This window comes from Mercenaria mercenaria, chromosome 5 (assembly GCF_021730395.1).
Source record: "Mercenaria mercenaria strain notata chromosome 5, MADL_Memer_1, whole genome shotgun sequence".
In the NCBI taxonomy this organism is placed as follows: Eukaryota; Metazoa; Mollusca; class Bivalvia; order Venerida; family Veneridae; genus Mercenaria; species Mercenaria mercenaria.
In genome coordinates this window covers 29907983-29928871 of record NC_069365.1, presented here as the reverse complement: position 1 = coordinate 29928871, position 20889 = coordinate 29907983, and the positions used below count along the sequence as shown (strand labels likewise).

The following is a 20889-nucleotide window of genomic DNA, read 5'->3' as shown; positions in this document are numbered from 1 at the left end:
AGTTGTTGAATAGTAGAATCAAGGAATTGCATATTACAGTCTCAATATTTTGGACATAAAATTGTCCAGTATACCCGAGTACACCTCATTCAAATGATTATATTTTTACTTTGAATCTACCGATTTTTATTATTTATATAGAATTGTGTTCTATAACGCCAACTGTAAAGCATAAATATTGATGTAAAAATGTAAAGCATACCCAAAAACATTCATGTAAAAATGTAAAGAACACTATCAGTAATGTAAAACATATCTAAAAACATATCTAACAGTTATGTAAAAATGTATACACGTGTGTGTTAAAATATCAGCTGCAAACATAATAATATTGTAAGATGTAAACAAAAATATGAAATGTTAACATTTTTTGATATATTCCTATCTGCTTTAAAAACGATAAAATATTTCCGACTGAAACGTTTTCAAATAACTCTTTCAAAGATTGAACGTCATAATATGTACCGCGCTGTGTAGCAAAGTCCACAAAGTCGATTAGAATATGTTTAATAGTTAGCGGTGTTTAACATGATACATAGTCGGGGTTTAGTGTTCAACCCGTTTACAGTTGGACACTACGCTTTCCTCTTTGATTGTGTCTGACGGAAGAGGGGGAGGACAGTATGATAGGCAGTTTTTAAATCCTACCAGGACTGAACTGTTTTGATATCTGTCTTCTAGCCTGTTTCGTCGGGCCCTTCTCTTGTTGCTCTGTCTTCTGAAAAGGCATTAAGTAAATACGTTTTTGGTTCTAAAGGTTTGCTTTTTATATATTTATACACGAGCATTTTTATGTTTTACACGCCATGCCTTTTTGTTTCCATTACGTTTGTTAGAGATTCACCTGGAGGGGATTACTTTTATTAACAATGTCCCGTGTCTTTGGAACATGGTGGGGGTAAGAGTGAGGCTGGGTGCGCACCATAAACCGGTTTAAGCTCCCCAGTGGTGTTTTTGCCACTGACCGTTCCAAGGCGGTGCCCCACTGTGTTCCTTTTGTCTTAATGTGTTGGCTTTGTGTATGTGTGTGTGTGTGTGTGTTTGTGGTGTATTGGCTTTGTGTGTGTGCGCGCGTGTATGTGTGTGTTTGTGGTGTATTGGCTTTGTTTTTTTTGTGTGTGTGCGTGTATGTGTGTGTGTGGTTGTGGTGTGCACGTCTGCGTGCTGTAGGTTTCGTTTTGGGGAGGCTGCGTTTTTGGTGCGTGGCATTCCCTGTTTGATAATTGTCTTTGTTTTTTTTTTATCTTCTTTATTCAAAAGATAAGAATGAGTCAAACGGGTATGACCTATTCGACAGCAAGAAAGAACAACTTCCTCCCTGCGAACAGATCTGTTCTCTTGGTGCCATTCCCCTAGAGTAGGCTTGTTTCTCTTGTTGCTCTGTCTTCTGAAAAGGCATTGAGTACATACGTTTTTGGTTCTTAAGGTTTGTTTTTTATATATTTATACACGAGCATTTTTGTGTTTTACACGCCATGCCTTTTTGTTTCCATTACGTGTGTAAGAGATTCACCTGGAGGGGATTACTTTTATTTACACTGTCCCATGTCTGTGGAACATGGTGGGGGTAAGAGTGAGGTTAGTTGCACCATAAACCGGTTTAAGCTCCCCAGTGATGTTTTTGCCACTGACCGTTCCAAGGCGGTGCCCCACTGTGTTCCTTTGTTTGTTCGTTTCGTCTTATGTGTTGGCTTTGTGCGCGTGTGTGTTGTTCGTTTTGTCCTTATGTGTTGGCTTTGGGTGTGTGTGTGTGGTGCGCGCGTCTGCGTGCTGGGGGTTTCGTTTTGGGGAGGCTGCGTTTTTGGTGCTTGGCATTCCCTGTTTGATATTTTTCTTTGTTTTTTGATATCATGAAATTTATTGAATGAAGCAATGTTCCAAGACGATTGCCATTTAGATAAAATGTATTTCTTTATATTGGGCCTAACATCGGTATGTGGTAATTTCAAATTAGATTGTGATAATAAAAGGGATTTCTTTGCTGCAATATCAGCATCCTCGTTTCCATGAATACCAACATGACTAGGAATCCAACAAAATATAATAAACTTTTTAAAAGATAGTTCATGAAACCTGAGAAGACTATTTTGAATGAATGGATTTTCCATATTTCGGTTAGGAATTGACTGTAAAACAGAAAGCGAGTTGGAAAAGATAATAATTTTATCTTCACTATTTTTTTATATAAAATTTAGAGCTAAATCAATAGCTTTGGCCTTGGCTGAAAATATTGTTGCATTATTTAGCAAACGTAATTTTGATTGATGAAGGAGGCTGAGAGCAGCACAGCCAACCTTTGATTCATCTTTTGATTTTGTTTGTTTGTTTTGGGTTTAACGGCGTTTTTCAACAGTATTTCAGTCATGTAACGGCGGGCAGTTAACCTAACCAGTGTTCCTGGATTCTGTACCAGTACAAACCTGTTCTCCGCAAGTAACTGCCAACTTCCCCACATGAATCAGAGGTGGAGGACTAATGATTTCAGACACAATGTCGTTTATCAAATAGTCATGAAGAACATACGCCCCGCCCGAGGATCGAACTCGCGACCCCGAGATCCGTAGACCAACGCTCTTACCTACTGAGCAAAGCGGAACCGTGTGTAAATTGCAAAAAAGTCCTTGTAAGTTGATTTGATTTCATGATATTTGGACTTGAATAGCATTGAGTACATACGTTTTTGGTTCTAAAGGTTTGCTTTTTATATATTTATACACGAGCATTTTTGTGTTTTACATGCCATGCCTTTTTGTTTCCATTACGTATGTTAGAGATTCACCTGGAGGTGATTACTTTTATTAACACTGTCTCGTGTCTTTGGAACATGGTGGGGGTAAGAGTGGGGTTGAGTACGCACCATAAACCGGTTTAAGTTCCCCAGTGGTTTTTCTTTGCTTGTTTTATAGTTCTGCGAGCTTTTGCTCTAAGAACCTTAACTGATTGCAGATTGTCTTTTGTCGGTCGAATATTTATTTTTTTAACGGCCGCTCTACGTTTTCGAATAGCGGTCTTACAGTCATCATTATACCATGGTTTATTTTTTGATTTACCATTTCTTGAAGTTTTTGGAATGGACTTGTCTGCAATATCTGATAAAATAACAGAAAACCGATCAATAGGATCAAAAAGATTGGCAAAATTCTCCAAAGACAAATCATTTTGTTATTGCTGCCAGTCAGCTTTATTAAATTTAAAATAAGAGGAATCAGCTGACGTTTGCTGAACCAAACTTGGTAAGATAATCGGGAAATGATCACTCCCATGTAAGTCATCTAGCACCCTCCATTCGAAGTCAAGAAAAAGGCTTGGTTGACAAATTGACATATCAAGAGAAGAGTAGTGTCCTGTAGCAGGATGTAGGTAGGTTTTGGATTTATCTTTCAGTAAGCAGAGAGAATTTCTTTCAATAAAGGTGTCAATAATTTGACCTCTAGCATTGCTATCAGAACAAGGCAGTCTGAAAGACAGCTAAATCCCCCGCCACTGCTATGGATAGTTAAAGGGTAAAACCTTTGATTTTAGCTGTAACCTTGACCTTGAATTAACATGGCTGACTCATGAGTTCTGCACAACGTCTTGATGAGGTGATCATTTGACCAAAGTTTCATGAAAATCCTTCAAGGGGTTTAGGAGATACATAGCTGAAACCTTTGACCTTCAGTTGTAACCTTGACCTTGATTTGACATTGCTGACACGTGAGTTCTTGATGAAGTGCTCATTTGACCCAAGTTTGATGAAAATCCTTCAAGGGGTTAAGGAGATACAGAGTGGACACCAAATGGAAGGCTCAAACCTTTAACCCTTAGTTGTGACCTTGACCTTGAGCCGGCATGGCTGACTCATAATTTCTGCACATCGTTCTGATGAGGTAATCATTTGACCCAAGTTTTATAAAATTCCTTCAAGGGGTTTAGGAGATATAGAGCGGACACGAAATGGAAGACTCAAACATTTGACCTTCAGTTGTGACCTTGACCTTGAGCCGACATGGCTGACTCATAAGGTCTGCTCATCGCCTTGATGAGGTGATAGTTTGACCCAAGTTTGATGAAAATCCTTCAAGGGGTTTAGGAGATATAGAGCGGACACAAAATGGAAGGTTCAAACCTTTGACCCTAAGTTGTGACCTTGACCTTGAGCCGGCATGACTGACTCATGGGTTCTGCACATCGTCTTGATGAGGTTATCATTTGACCCAAGTTTTATAAAATTCCTTCAAGGGGTTTAAGAGATAGAGAGCGGACACAAAATGGAAGGCTCAAACCTTTGACCTTGAGTTGTGACCTTGACCTTGAGCCGGCATGGCTGACTCATGGGTTCTGCACATCGTCTTGATGAGGTGATCATTTGACCCAAGTTTTATAAAATTCCTTCAAGGAGATACAGAGCGGACACAAAATGGCAGGCTCAAACCTTTGACCTCGAGTTGTGACCTTGACCTTGAACTGACAAGGCTGACTCATGGGTTCTGCACATCGTCTTGATGAGGTAATCATTTGACCCAAGTTTGATGAAAATCCTTCGAGGGGTTTAGGAGATATGGACCGGACACGATTTTGTTACGGACGGAAGGACGGACGGAAAGACGGACGGAAGCAGACCATTCCTATAATCCCTCCGCCACGGCGGGGGATTAACAACCCCAAAACTCGTGGCGACAATTGAAATATCTACCATCAGAATAAACGGTTGCGGTAGTTGATCGATCAGGTTGTCAAGATCTTCAAGATTAAGTTTGAATTTAGGAGGTATATATATTGAACAAAATGTTATAGGTCGATCCATAGTTACATGCAATGCAACTGACAGAATTGTAGTATTCAAAACAATGTCTGTATGCGGAAGTGCATTATTTATTAAAATTGATGCGCCACCAGAAGCCTTTTCTGAACTTTTATTGATAAAGTTATACGTTGAATAATCTTTAAAGGATATGTTGTCACTTTCTTTCAAAAAGGTTTCACTTGAACACATCAAAGAGGGATTATATTTTGATAGAAGAAGGAGAATTTCATTATAATTAGCTTTAAGTCCACGACAGTTCCACTGGATTATTTTATTCGACATAAATATGTTCTAGCTGAAAACATGGTATTCACACTATTCAGTCTTCTCTGGAGAAGACATCCTAGTAATCTTTTTCTCCGTTAAAGGTTTAGCACCATAAACCAGTTTAAGCTCCCCAGTGGTGTTTTTGCCACTGACCGTTCCAAGGCGGTGCCCCACTGTGTTCCTTTGTGTGCGCACGTGTGTGTATGCGTATTGTTCGTCTTGTCCTTATGTGTTGGCTTTGAGTGTGTGTGTGTATGTGTGTTGTTCGTTTTGTCCTGATGTGTAAGCTTTGAGTGTGTGTGTGTGTGGTGCACGCGTTTGCGTGCTGGGGGGTTCGTTTTGAGGAGGCTACGCTTTTGGTGCGTGGCATTCCCTGTTTGATATTTCTCTTTGTTTTTAGGAGGTATGGCAGGAGGCTTAGACGAACGTCCATCCTCCTCGTCCTCCATATCTACATCTACTGCTAGATGTTCAAACCGGTTGTAGTGGTTAATGGGATCATTAGATCCCTTCCCGGGGCCTCCATGGCCGAGTGGTTAAGGTCGCTGACTTCAAATCACTTGCCCCTCATCGATGTGGGTTCGAGCCTCACTCGGGGCATTGCATTCTTCACGTGAGGAAGCCATCCAGATGGCTTACGGAAGATCGGTGGTTCTAGATCCCTTCCCCACTCCACCGGTATTTAGTTCAACTCTTTGTCTAGGCTGTTATATTTCGATCTTCTCAGATCTTCAGCACAACTTTTATGTCGTGTTACTGGTACAGTTTAGTTTCTCAGACATTTCGGCCTGGGTAGTTCCAATACTCCCGCTTTCATAGCTTTGGGTATTGTTTATGAACAGACTAGGACAGCGGATGACCCCTTTGAGGAATTCAGAGTGCAGTGTGCAATGCACTTACATGGCCGGTTGAAGAAGGATGTAAATTTAAGTGAATTTTGAGCATGTGCTGCTTTTTCTACTTCAACGAGCAGATCCCCTGTGCGCAACTTTTTAAAAATAATTTGGTCACTGACCACATCACTGAAGTTTCTAATTTAAAAGTTCGTATAGACGATCAACAAATTAAACTACCAACAATATACTGGATTCCTAAATTGCATAAACAACCATATAAAGCTCGCTTCATCGCTTATTCAAGCTCTTGTACAACTACAAATATGTCAAAACTATTAACATTATGTCTAACTGCTGTGAAAGCCCACGTGGAAAGATACTGCGATAAAGATTATGAAAACTCCGGTAAACACTTATTTTGGTCGATTAAAAATTCTGGCGAAATCCTGGATAAGTTTAAAATTAATAATTACAAGGTATCTTCAGTCAGTACATACGATTTTTCTACTTTGTATACCACTTTACCACATAACTTAATAAATGACAAACTAACTGCCCTAATTCAAAAGACTTTTGCCAGGGAGAATGCTACATTTCTCGCTTGCAATTTTGATAAAGCTTTTTTACTAGCAATATTATTAAACATTATACAATGTGGACCTGTGACGAAGTTTGTAAAGCCCTTTCCTTTTTATTGAACAACATTTACATCAGGTTTGGGAATGCAGTTTTTAGACAAGTAGTTGGTATTCCCATGGGAACAAATTGTGCACCCCTTGTCGCAGATTTGTTTTTATATTGTTATGAAAGAGACTTACCGCCTCGGTAGCCTAGTGGTAGAGCGTCCGCTTCGAGTGCGGGAGGTCGTGGGTTCGATCCCTGGCCGCGTCATACCAAAGACGTAAAAAATGGTACTAGTAGCTTCCTCGCTTGGCGCTCAGCATTTAGAGGATAGTACTAGGACTGGTCAGGCCGGTGCCAGTATAATGTGACTGGGTGGGGTATCATGTCATGTGTCTACGGCGTGATATTCCAGTGAGGCAGCACTATAAAGTTGAGCATTGTGCTCACTGCTACAAGTAGACACCGTCGTTCATATGACTGAAAATTGTTGAGAAAGACGTTAAACCCGAACACACACACACACACACACACACACACACTTTATGTTGAGCCTTTCTCCAGATACGCAGGCAGATATTATAACTGCATTTAATAATACATCACGCTATCTTGATGATATTCTTAATATGGATAATCCGTTTTTTGGTCAATTGGTGGGTACTATTTATCCTAGGGAGTTTCAGTTAATTAAAACTAACAATTCGGATACTGATGCTTCATTTTTTGATTTACATCTCTCTATTTATGACAATATTATACATACCAAATTTTATGACAAGAGGGATGATTTTAATTTTAGTATTGTAAATTATCCCCATTTGGATGGGGATGTACCTCGGGCTACATCTTATGGGATATATATTTCTCAATTAATTCGGTTTGCCAGAGCGTGTAGTCATGTCAAGCATTTCAATGAACGTAATCAATATATTACAAGTAAACTTCTTCAGCAAGGCTACCGTTATTACAAATTGCGTAAATATTTTGCCAAATTTTACTATCGTAATTCTGATTTAGTTTTAAAATTCAGTAGTAATTTAAAGACACTTCTGCGAGAAGGTATTTCTAAACCCGTTTTTTACAGGGATGTGGTTTACAAACTTCGTAAGATCTTGGGTCATGGTAATTTTCCAAATGTATTTGGTAAAATTATAAAACGTTTTGTTAAAAGAGATTACGACCCAACTGTTTTGAGACATACCGCATGTTTAGTGTTCAACCCGTTTACAGTTGGACACTACGCTTCCCTCTTTGATTGTGTCTGACGGAAGAGGGGGAGGACTCTATGATAAGCAGTTTTTAAATCCTACCAGGACTGAACTGTTTTGATATCTGTCTTCTGGTCTGTTTCGTCGGGCCCTTAAGCGTGTTTCTCTTGTTGCTCTGTCTTCTGAAATCGGCGATATATGACCATTTTGTGTCGATTCGCCGTAAAACCCAACTCACTCACTCACTGTCTTCTGGAAAGGCATTAAGTACACAAGTTTTTGGTTCTAAAGGTTTGCTTTTTATATATTTATACACGAGCATTTTTGTGTTTTACATGCCATGCCTTTTTGTTTCCATTACGTGTGTTAGAGATTCACCTGGAGGGGATTACTTTTATTTATGGGGTGTCTCGTGTCTTTGGAACATGGTGGGGGTAAGAGTGAGGTTGGGTGCGCACCATAAACCGGTTTAAGCTCCCCAGTGGTGTTTTTGCCACTGACCGTTCCAAGGCGGTGCCCCACTGTGTTGTTTGTTCGTTTTGTCCTAATGTGTTGGCTTTGTGTGTGTGCTTGTGTTTGTGGTGTGCGCGTCTGCGTGTTCCTTTGTTTGTTCGTTTTGTCCTAATATGTTGGCTTGTGTGTGTGTTTGTGGTGTGCGCGTCTGCGTGCTGTGGGTTTCGTTTTGGGGAGGCTGCGTTTTTGGTATGTGGCATTCCCTGTTTGATATTTGTCTTTGTTTTTTTTCGGAACACCAGCTACACTGAAGTTTTTTTTCAATTACGAATGGAGAAAGACTTGTCATTTTAAACGTTTCATCGGTTGACTGAATTAATAGGAATCTTGGAAATGCCATGTTGGATGTGTATGGTTGGTGAGAGGGATTCTCATCTTCCGTGCCATCTGAGTCTGTTTCGGTATGCGGTCGTTTGTTTTTTTTTTGATTTTCCATGTTGAATTTGTTAAGATTCGTCACTCGCAGCCCCCACCCGCCGCGGAGTCCAACAAAGGAACATGTAAGCAGAGCGGATATCCAGCTCAAACATGTTAGGGATACTGTAGCGATATACTCGGCCAGGTATTTTGCAATCTTGTTTATATCACCAGCTGTATTGCAAAAATGCAATAAGGGGATTCAAGGGATTGCTACTTTACCCAACCAATTGACCGTAAGCCACCGCCTTCTTGGAAATAGAAATTGTAATACATATTGCCATGACGTGTTCAATACTTTTGTGTGAACGTACTATGAAAGTTGCTGAAAGCAGTAAAATGTGACGAGAGAAGGAAAGTACATTTGATTTTGTGTGACGTTAATTTGGCAAAAGAAGATAATTGTGCATTGTCAAAAGGAAAACAAAACAACAACAGATGCAATTTGATATGACGAATTAGAAGATGTAAGAGTAATTAAAGTGCAATTTCCTAGGGCTTGACATGACCAACCGATTGATCGTATCGGGCTTAAAACGTCTAGACCGAATTAGAGGCCAGAAATGTGTGTTGGCACCCACACCCCGAAAAGGGGATGCACACATGTAAACAAGCATGCATCACCTCCCCGGGGTGCTATGGGGCACCTCAATATCCAGGACTCTCCTCTCCGGCTTACTGGTTGACTGTTTAGTGTTCAACCCGTTTACAGTTGGACACTACGCTTCCCTCTTTGATTGCGTCTGACGGAAGAGGGGGAGGACTCTATGATGAGCAGTTTTTAAATCCTACCAGGACTGAACTGTTTTGATATTTGTCTTCTGGCCTGTTTCGTCGGGCCCTAAAGGGTGCTTCTCTTGTTGCTCTGTCTTCTGAAAAGGCATTGAGTACATACGTTTTTGGTTCTAAAGGTTTGCTTTTTATATATTTATACACGAGCATTTTTGTGTTTTACATGTCATGCCTTTTTGTTTCCATTACGTGTGTTAGAGATTCACCTGGAGGGGATTATTTTTATTTACACTGTCCCATGTCTTTGGAACATGGTGGGGGTAAGAGTGAGGTTGGGTGCGCACCATAAACCGGTTTAAGCTCCCCAGTGGTGTTTTTGCCACTGACCGTTCCAAGGCGGTGCCCCACTGTGTTCCTTTTGTCCTTGTGTGTTGACTTTGTGTGCGCGCGTGTGTGTATGCTTATTATTCGTCTTGTCCTTATGTGTTGGCTTTGAGTGTGTGTGTGTGTTGTTCGTTTTGTTCTGATGTGTAAGCTTTGAGTGTGTGTGTGTGTGTGGTGCACGCGTTTGCGTGCTGGGGGGTTTGTTTTGAGGAGGCTGCACTTTTAGTACGTGGCATTCCGTTTGATATTTTTCTTTGTTTTTTGTTTTACGGGCCGCCATCCACGACAAACGGGCGGCTCCATTTTCGGGGGAGTTGTACCCCGCTGCATGGAGATACAGCCGGCATTTTCTACACCCCCTCCCCCCACCCCGCCGGCAAAGAGCAACGTTTCAGTCGGAAATATTTATTTTAACGTTTCTAAAGCAGATAGGAATGTATAAAAAAAAATCAAACATTTCATATTTTTATTTATATCTTGCAATATTATTATGTTTGCAGCTGATATTTTAACACACACTCGTATACATTTTTACATAACTGATTTTAGATATGCTTTACATTTTTACATGGATGTTTTTAGATATGTTTTACGTTATTTATAGTGTTCTTTACATTTTTACATGGATGTTTTTGGGTATGCTTTACATTCTTACATTAATGTTTATGCTTTACAGTTGGCGTTTGCAATATGACTTCTTCTCGGCGATATATGACCATTTTGTGTCGATTCGCCGTAAAACCCAACTCACTCACTCACTCAATACTATGGGGTGAATGTACTATGAAAGTTGCTGAACGCAGTAAAATGTGACGATAGAAGGAAAGTACATTTGATTTTATGTGACGTTAATTTGCCAAAAACAAAGAAGATAATTGTGCATTGTCAAAAGGGGGAAAAACAGATGCAATTTGATATGACGAATAAGAAGATGTAAAGGTAATTAAAGGGAAATTTCCTAGGGCTCGGCATGACCAGCCGATTGATCGTATCGGGCCAATACGACCGCCAAAAACGTCTAGACCGAATTAGAGGCCAAAAAACGTGTGTTGGCACCCACACCCTGAAAAGGGGATGCACACATGTAAACAAGCATGCATCACCTCCCCGGGGTGCTATGGGGCACCTCAACATCCAGGATCCTCCTCTCCGGCTTACGGGCCGCCACCCACGGCAAACGGGCTGCTCCATTTTCGGGGGAGTCGTACCCCTCTGCATGGAGATACAGCCGGCATTTTCTATCCCCTCACCCCCGCCGGCAAGGGGCGAGCATATCTTAAATCAGTTATGCAGAAATGTATATACGTATGTGTTAAAATATCAGCTGCAAACATAATATTGCAAGATGTAAATAAAAATATGAAATGTTAAGATTTTTTTGATATATTCCTATCTGCTTTAAAAACGATAAAATATCTTTAAATTTGAACCTTATTTGATTTTTATTTACAACTTCTACTTTTTTATGTTTGCAACTGATTTTTTACACTAAATATGTATATACTTTTTAGCTTTAATAGTTTTATTGATGCTTTGCAATTAACGTAATCCATTTAACTTTTTCTTGGCGTTATATAACTTTTTTGTGTCGATTCGCCGTAAAACCAAACTCATTCATTCATTTTTTAAAATATAAAATGTAAAATTACAAAAGTATTCATAACCACTTGATGTTTTGATAATACTGAACGGAAGTTTGCTTATTTCAACTTTTATGTGACCGCCTCGGTAGCCTAGTGGTAGAGCGTCCGCTTCGAGTGCGTGAGGTGGTGGGTTCGATCCCCGGCCCGTCATACCAAAGACGTAAAAAATGGTACTAGTAGCTTCCTCGCTTGGCGGTCAGCATTAAGAGGACAGTACTAGGACTGGTCAGCCCGGTGAGTCAGTATAATGTGACTGGGTGGGGTATCATGCCACATGTCCACGGCGTGATATTCCAGTGAGGCAGCACTATAAAGTTGGGCATTGTGCTCACTGCTACAAGTAGACACCGTCGCTTATATGACTGAAAAATTGTTGAATAGGACGTTAAACCCCCCCCCCCACACACACTGCTACAAGCGGACACCGTCGTTTATGACTGAAAAATTGTTGAAAAGGACGTAAACCCGAACACACACTCATTTAGAAATGTCACCTAACATAAGTGAAGCAGCGATCACTCGGAAGTAAATCACTAATAATACAACATGTGTACAAGAGATTTTCAGATTTTCTATACAGGATGGCAACACTACTTTATTCATTTTGCTCACACAAACTCTAATTTAGGAGTAAAGATCCGATCAGTCTTTTACAATGCTTTTGTTTTGACTTGTTAGCTGTCGTTACATTCGTTGAAGATCATCTTGCATCGTTATATTTCTGTTATGTTTTAGTAAGATATTCAATAATCTGTTTGTGTGTAACCACATTTTTGCGACACCTTGTACAGATGAGAGGTAGGTTAGTACATTTACCAGTCGAAATATGATTTTTATGAAGTCTTTTTTATATAACTGATACAGATACTCGTATAGATATAGAAAATGCCTCATGTGGTTCTGGGACGATGTGTGTATGAAAAGAATTGGAACCACTGCCTTACCCTTGCATGATCGTAAGAGGCGACTAATAGGGTCTTAACACTTGGTTTTGCTGTAACTCTGTGATTCCATACCTCATGTTTCTATTTCGATGTAAATGAGATGTGAAAACCAAAATTTGTAGTCCTGTTTCGCGCCATATAACCTATACTGTGTTGGTGCGCCGTAAAACCCAAATAAATAAATAATATATAGAAAATAGCTTTTCTTATGTTTTTGTCTTATTCACACTTCCAAAAGAGTTTTCCATTACTGCTCATGAACAGACTCAAACCGAGCCTGCAATTTTCGCTGTTTGCCTTGTTCTCGGTGCTTCCAAGGGATCTACTTTTCAGATTTTATTTACTACAGTATAGCTGTTTGTAGGACATAATAGTGTATCTAACATGAAATCAGGGAAAATGCTTGCACGATTCTATTTCATTTTAGGTCGTGGGTTCGATCCCCGGTCGCGTCATACCAAAGACGTAAAAAAAGGATACTAGCAGCTTCCTCGCTTGGCGCTCAGCATTAAGAGGGTAGTGTAAGGACTGGTCAGCACGGTGTCAGTATAATGTGACTGGGTGGGGTATCATGTCGCGTATCTACGGCGTGATATTCAAGTGAGGCAGCACCATAAAGTTGGGCACTGTGCTCACTGCTACAAGTAGACACCGTCGTTTATAAGACTGAAAAATTGTTGAAAAAGAAGTTAAACCCGAAGACACAAAACAGTTTATTTTAGGTGGTGTCCTGAAAATCAAAATTACAATGATTTAATTTCTAAATAACTACCATAATCGTTATGAACACAAAATATGTCTTTAAAATACGTTAGATTGGGCAAACATGCATCTCACCAGACATTTAAATACCTAGAATACTAGTACTTATTTAGATATGTAGACAAGCTGACGGCTATAAACTACTTTAAGTATATGGCATGGTGTGACATTTGTAGAAATTTACAGTGAATGCAATTACCTCATCTCGGCATATTCGTGAACTATATAAGTATCAAGTGTTGGCTGTCATTAACATTACTCTACATCGAGAGGCACATCAATTATGTTTGTAATACCCCCGCAAAACGAAATTTGGGGTGGGGGGTATATAGGGGTGAGCTTGTCGGTCAGTTGGTTTTCATGGTTTCCGGACAATGAAAGGTTTGACAGATGTAAACAGTTTTGGTACACAGGTGTAAAATTATAAAATAAAGGTCTAGTTCGACTTTGAGGTCAGTAGCATTGACCCGGAACAGTTAAACGTTTCCGGATGATAACTGAGAATGCTGGGCAAAAGATCATAAATTTTGGTACACATGTGTAACATAATAAAATACAGGTTTGAGGTCAAAGGTCAATGTTACAATAAACCGGAACAGATAACCTTCAGTCTAGGATCATAAATATTGGTACACAGGTGTAACATCATGAAATACATGTAAAGTTCGACTTTGAGGTCAGTAGGACAAGGATCAAGGTCACAGCGACACGGAACAGTTAAACGGTTTCCGGATAACTTGAGAACGCTTAGCCTAGGATCATGAAACTTGATAAAGAGTTTTGTCATGACCTTCAGATAACCTGTATTGATTTTGAGTTAAGTAGGTAAAAGGACAAGGTTACATTGACCCGAAACAGTAAAATAGAAAAAGTGGCAACTCCACAGGTCACTCAACACAACAAAAACGAAAATGTTGCAGGCTCGGTTTGATTGAGCCTGTTCATGGACGATAGTGGAAATGCTTGCTACCGTCCACGCCCTTTAGCCCCGGGTTGAGCAGAACTCAATATTTACACATGCTAAAAGTACAAAAAAAAAAAACAATTTAGAGACATCCGCAGATGTGTTCATACGGCGGTGCACATGGAACCCTTCAATGCTACACTAGTGTGTAATTCCATGAAAAGCGGCGTATGGTCCCCAGTTAAATTTATAGGTTTGCCCTAAACGAGAAAACAATGAGGAGAACTAAACAAACTGGAATTTAGAAAGGGGATCTGAGGTTATGGAGCCTGCATATCACAGGAACTGCCAAAAGACAAAATTAAAAAGCAGGCACCATATCCAAGGGGTGATTAAACAATACCCAAAGCTATGAAAGCGGAAGTATTGGAACCACCCAGTCCGAAATGTTCATGCTGAGAAACTAAACAGTACCAGTAACACGACATAAAAGTCGTGCTGAACGATCTGAGAAGATCGAAAGTCGCTTTTGGACGATAACTTGAGAACTCTTGAGCCTAGGATCACGAAACTTAATTGGGAGGTTATCATGAGCAGCAGATGACCCCTATTGATCTTGAGGTTTGGCTTTGACACTGGTTTACTTCTGTGACAAGGCCGTATTGTGGGGGTATTATTCGTCACTCCTGTGACAGCTCTAGTTTTGGATAGGTACTTGTCAAATATAGCGCTGTATTGCACAAAACGATGTAGATACCTGAATATAATTGACACGGTCGTTTTCAAGTGTTTGGTTGACATAGAATATATACTGTTAAGAAGAACACATCCGTACTTTGACAGTAGGGGAAACTACCCGTTCGGGAAGTCAGACACTTGAGTTTTCCCTACTACTAAATAGTCCGGGAAATTTGATACTAAATATAGTTCCTTTTATGCGAAAATTGCATTTAAAATGTCTGAAACTAACCCTGAAATATTTAAATCCAAATAAAATGAAATCAAGTCGAGTCAGCTTACAAGGATTATTTCCCAATTTATACGGACGGTTCGAGAGACGATGTAAAGGTTGGCTTTGATGCTGTCGGCCACCTTAATCGATCAAAATTACGTTAGCCAAAAAACGCAAAAATATTTTCAGATGAGACAAAAGCTATTGATTTAACCTAAAATAAATTGTGTATCAAAATATATTAAAGAAAGATGTATTACCTTTTTTGACTCGAGTGCTGCTCGAGTGTACGTAAAACACGAGTTGCACGAGAAAAAGAAAATACATGTATAAATTTGTGTAAATATAAATTAGTGTATTAGAAAGTTTTAACTGATCAAATGTAAGTATATATGCTTGGATACTGCACTGTATACAAACTAATTCCATATAAATATACACGGCTACCCAAGCACCCTTGATTTCTACAATGAAATAATTGATATGAATAATCAACCTAAGGTCAACCATCCCGGTCAAGTTGCGACTACTATATGCAACCCATGATTACAATAGGTAACATTTAACGATCACATGCCGCACTTTAGCACGCAAAACCACAGGTATTTTATATAGAATTTTATATAAAATAGACTATTTTGATAGGCGTCACTGTTCATAGTCGGGATTTTCATGCTTTTTCAGTGACTGGAGCAGGTCTTTAAACATGTTTTAATGTGTGTTCTTCGCTTCACAACACAGTGCATACTAAGACGTTCAACCTTTGAAAAGTTGTTTGAAAACGTTTCATTCGGCAATATTTTATCCATTTTAAAGCAAAGAAGCACTTATCACAAAACCTGAACATCAAATATTTAAAGCAATATATTTTGCAATATTATTTTGTCACTGACATTTTATCCCTTTATTTCTATATACGTTTTTAAATGTTTTTGGAGATATTTTACAATTACGTTTTCAATGCTTCTTCTCGGCGATAAATGATCTTTTGTGTCTATACGGCGTAAAAGCCAACTTACTCACTCATTCGTAAATGTAAGTAAACGTATAATAGATTCCCTTCTATTTTATACAGGATAAATTATTGTTTATGGGAACTATTAAGACCAAATTCCGATGAAATAGCCAGCTATTGTCGTTTCAAATAATCACCATCTGATTTACTTAATCGTCACCGCTTTTCGGGAACAACTAGGCTACCATTATTGCAATAACGGATATGATAAGCTGATCTGCGCGTCTGATTTTATCCTACATTCTTCTTCGTTTATTGCAGAGGAAATATCTTAGCGTTTGACATGAAAGAAAGCGGCTTAAATACGGGCATGTTTCTGACATTTCCTTTGCTTTATATTGCAGCGTCTCTTCTGTACGTGTGTGTGGATTGTTCATGTTCTTTTAGTGGAATGCCTGGTGGTCCTACTGGAGGTATTAATTTATATTTATGATCATTTATATTCTAATGCATTTAATCATTTCTGTTCATCTAAGATACAAGAAAACTGGTGGTAATATCACTTTCTTTTTATCGCTGATTGGCAATGCATTCCTTGACCAGTACCGGATTAATTTGTTAGGCTATATAATCTCGTTAATAGAACGAAAGAAATAATTACACATATTTACGTAGTAACTGTCAACTGCGCTCATTAGCTAATGTGCCTTTATCTTATTACATTTTTATTAGAAGAATATTTAATGGCCACGAATTGTCTTTTTCATAAATTCATTTTTTGTCTTGTTCTTGTTTTAATATTCACATCCATTGGTGTAAAATGAATTCCTCACTAGATTCTGAAATCAGAACTAATGTATTATATCATTTATTATGTCTCCCGCCACACAGTGGTGTTGGAGACATATTGATGGTGTTGGAGACATTTCCCATCCGATCTTCGATACGATCACCTCACAAAATGTGTTTGCCAATAAGTGCTCGGCCAAGTTCTATAACTAGACAAATCGGTCCAGGCATTTTGGAGTAACGGCCCTTAAATTACCGAAAAATCAGAATTTTTACTGTTGTCTGCACTCGTAAGTCGAACATTTCTCATCCGATCTTCACCAAACTTGAACAAAATGTGTTTGACCATAAGACATCGGACAAGTTTAATAATGAGCCAAATCGGCCCAGGCATTTTGGAGTTCTGGCCCTTGAATTGTAGTGAGTAAACAGTATAAAAGACTGACTTGCTATTTAGATGATTAGGCAGTTGTGGGAGACATTCGCTTTTCTCAAAAGCAGGTCTAGTTGCATTTAATGTTTGTGATTTTGAAGAGACATACTGTACTTTTGTTATCACTTACATTATTTACAGAACCGCCTGTTACTACATGTAACTACTTGGGATGGATAATTGAGGCTAACTCGTCTTTCAAGTCCCCAGCCCCATACTGTGAAGAGTGCACTTGTTATGGTTTTGGATCTTACAGTTGCTGCGGGTAGTTATTTTTCTTTGCATTTTAAAATCACCCCTTAAAGCGGCATGCCTCCAGATCGTTCAATAACAAAAAGTATTTCTTTTTAGATATCTTGAAATAAATGCTATATTTCTTAAGAAGGCTTTAAAACCTAATTACTGACAAACTTTATGTTACGGACACACATTAGAATCTGCTGTTTTTACTGCTCTTTACGATGAAAATCGAAAAGCGTTTGTACTCCAGGTAAACTGTCTCGATTACAAATATCTATATTTTGAAGTCATTATTCACAACTTCAGCTATACCGCTATTGGTTACGACGACGAGAAAACGTCTTTATTGCCGCGGCGATCCGGGATTCGATTCACGACGCGGTCATCTTTTTTTTTCTTGATTTGGATTTTTTTAAAAATATTTTAGAAACAAAAATTCATATTCTAATATTCATAATATGACCAAACTTCAATTTGAAAGAAAAATTACTTTTAAACCAAATCTGGAGGCATGCTGCTTTAATAAAGTCCATCGCTCTTTCAAAAGAGAACCGCCTCGGTAGCCTAGTGGTAGAGCGTCCGCTTCGAGTGCGGGAGGTCGTGGGTTCGATCCCCGGCCGCGTCATACCAAAGATGTAAAAAATGGTACTAGCAGCTTCCTCGCTTGGTGCTCAGCCTTAAGGGGATAGTGCTAGAACTGGTCAGCTCGGTGTCAGTATAATGTGACTGGGTGGGGTATCATGCCACGTGTCTATGGCGTGATATTCAAGTGAGGCAGCACTATAAAGTTGGGCATTGTGCTCACTGCTACAAGTAGACAACGTCGTTTGTATGACTGAAAAATTGTTGAAAAAGACGTTAAACCCGAACACACACTCTTTCAAAAGAAGTGTATCTATAAACTCCCAATTATAAGGAATGTTACAGTCTGCTCAAAATAGCTCCAGCAATATTTCGATCTTCTCAGATCGTTCAGCACGACTTTTATGTCGTGTTACTGGTACTGTTTAGTTTCTCAGCATGAACATTTCGGCTTGGGTGGTTCCAATACTCCCGCTTTCATAGCTTTGGGTAATGTTTAATCACCCCTTGCTTTTTAATTTTGTCTTTTGGCAGTTCCTGTGATATGCAGGCTCCATAACCTCAGATCCCCTTTCTAAATTCCAATTTGTTTAGTTCTGCTCATTGCTTTCTCGTTTAGGGCAAACCCATTATTTTAACTGGGGACCATACGCCGCTTTTCATGGAATGACACCCTAGTGTAGCATTGAAGGTTCCATGTGCACCGCCGTATGAATTATCTGCGGATGTCTCTAAATTGTTTTTTGTACATTTAGCATGTGTAAATGTTGAGTTCTGCTCAGGGCGTGGACGGTAGCATGCATTTTAACTACCGTCCATTAACAGGCTCAATCAAACCGAGCCTGCAACATTTCCACTTATGTATCTAGTTATTATTGGAATCAAAAAAATTAACAAAAAAAAAAAAAAAAAAACAAAAAAAAAAAAAAAAAAAAAAACCCGCAACCAAAAATGTCTCTTAATTCTCCGATAGAGTTAAGCAACAAGTGGTGTGTTATAAATTTCATCGGATAGACTTATGAGCCTTCGAAACATTAAACATTAAGTTTTGAAGTGCTGAGTGATGTACGTGTAAAGATGTAATGCTTTAATTATTTCTTGCTCTTTGAAGCATGAATTTCACTCGTGTTAGAACAAAATGAGATTATTTTATACGACTCACGATTCAGTATTCCAAGGATAGAGCGCCCTGCTTCCAGTGCAGGAGGTTCACGCCCTGACCGCTGCGATAATTAGTAATAGCAGCTTCCTCGTTTGGCGCTCGGCTCTTAAGACTGGTCAGCCAGGTGTCAGAACAATGTGACTGGACAAGGTATCTTGCCATGTGTCTTCAGAGTGGGCATTGTGTAGACACCGTCTTTGATCGATGAAAAGGACGCTAACGCACGCGCACACACACACACGCTAATTCGACGGTGCTTGTGTGGGTGGTGTATGCGTAGAGGGCGTAATTTAATTTTTCCACTTATCATGTTACTCGTCATACAGTTTCTGCAATTATGCTGTGTTCTGTTTCTAAATAAATGCGAAGAGGATATTTTGTAATTACTGCTTAGGAACATGCAAAAGTAATTTTGAAATGCTATACTTCAGAGACTGTTGCTCTCGTAACAATTTCTAGAAAGATTTCTGTGCTTGGAAGTATGTGTTATAAATGCCAATGTTCTACTTTCAAGAGAACAAAATATAAACGAAAAAAAAGTTCTTAGAAAGAATATGATCTCTGTAAAGTACACCATATACAGAAATGAATGTGCTTTGTCAAGCACAACAAGATAATATTCATGTTAAATGTCCTCGAGTATTTATTTTACAAGATATATGCATGGAAAATCTCTCTAGTATTTATCTGATTAGTTTCTTCAAACTAATGTGCTTTGTGGCGTCCGTTAAAGTAATAGTACTTTGAGATGACATTAATTCTGTCAGTTCAGTGTCATTTTATTGGCGTACCATTTTGGAGCGGAGGTTGTTGGGGGGGGGGGGGGGTATGGGGCGTGCAGTGGGGATCAAGTATGCTGTATATTTCAGTACGAATTATGAACATTCAGTCAAATTGAGTGTGCTATTGTTTTAGACGCTTGTGCTTTCTGCTCCAAATTATCATCTTAAAACTTTAATTCCAAAGAATCTGATAATTGCAGATACGGATGGAAAGGAGGTTATATTGGTATACCTGGCTGTAGAAGAGTTATTGACAATAGTACATGTGATCATCTGTTTGTTGACATGATTGACGAGACACAACCGTGTAGACCAGTTTCACGAATACCAGCTTAGGCGTTTCATTTGATTACGTTAAGGCAAAAATGTTTGCAATTAACGTTGTTTAGTTAATTAAAAGCGCTTCTGTTAATGCATCGACAATTAATTAATTAAATAAAATCCATGGCAATTTGTACCGACTTATGTTGTTTTATTTTGATATGTCTTACTTTTTTGTATGTGTGTTTTTTGTTTTGTTTTGTTTTTAGCACGAAGTGCTCAAGGTGAGCTTTTGTGATCGCCCAGTGTCCGTCGTCAACAATTTAACTATTAACACTCTAGAGGTCACAATTTTAACCCAATCTTAATGAAACTTGGTCAAAATATTACCCTCAATAAAATCTTGTATGAGTTTGATACTGGGTCATCTGGGGTCAAAAACTAGGTCACCAGGTCAAATCAAGGAAAAAGCTTGTTAACAACAATATAGAGGCCACATTTATAACTGTATGGAACTCGGCCAAAATGTTAATCTTGACAATCTATAGGGTAAGTTTGAATTTGGGTCATCTGGGGTCAAAAATTAGGTCACCAGGTCAGATCAAAGAGAAAGTTAGGTAACACTCTAGAGGCCACATTTATGACCATATATTAATTAATCTTTTTCAGAATATTAATCATTATGATTCTTAGAGGTAATTTTCAAATCTGGG

General features: G+C 38.9%; 1 protein-coding gene across 1 annotated transcript; it reads left to right on the top strand.

Moving 5' to 3' along the window:
- The first annotated feature begins 16174 nt into the window (after nt 1-16174).
- LOC123558850 (uncharacterized) lies at nt 16175-20370 on the top strand. Its single transcript, XM_045350697.2, has 3 exons — nt 16175-16400; nt 17291-17414; nt 20116-20370. Exons 1-3 carry the CDS (start codon nt 16271-16273, stop codon nt 20249-20251), a joined length of 390 nt encoding a protein of 129 aa, XP_045206632.2. The 5' UTR covers nt 16175-16270; the 3' UTR covers nt 20252-20370.
- Nucleotides 20371-20889: the final 519 nt, after the last annotated feature.

Excerpts from the sequence above, each read along its gene's own strand:
- LOC123558850 (XM_045350697.2), top strand. The coding sequence starts at position 16,271 with ATGAAAGAAAGCGGCTTAAATACGGGCATGTTTCTGACATTTCCTTTG. Across the intron at positions 16,401-17,290 it reads GCCTGGTGGTCCTACTGGAG|AACCGCCTGTTACTACATGT; the intron begins GTATTAATTTAT and ends CATTATTTACAG. Across the intron at positions 17,415-20,115 it reads GGATCTTACAGTTGCTGCGG|ATACGGATGGAAAGGAGGTT; the intron begins GTAGTTATTTTT and ends TGATAATTGCAG.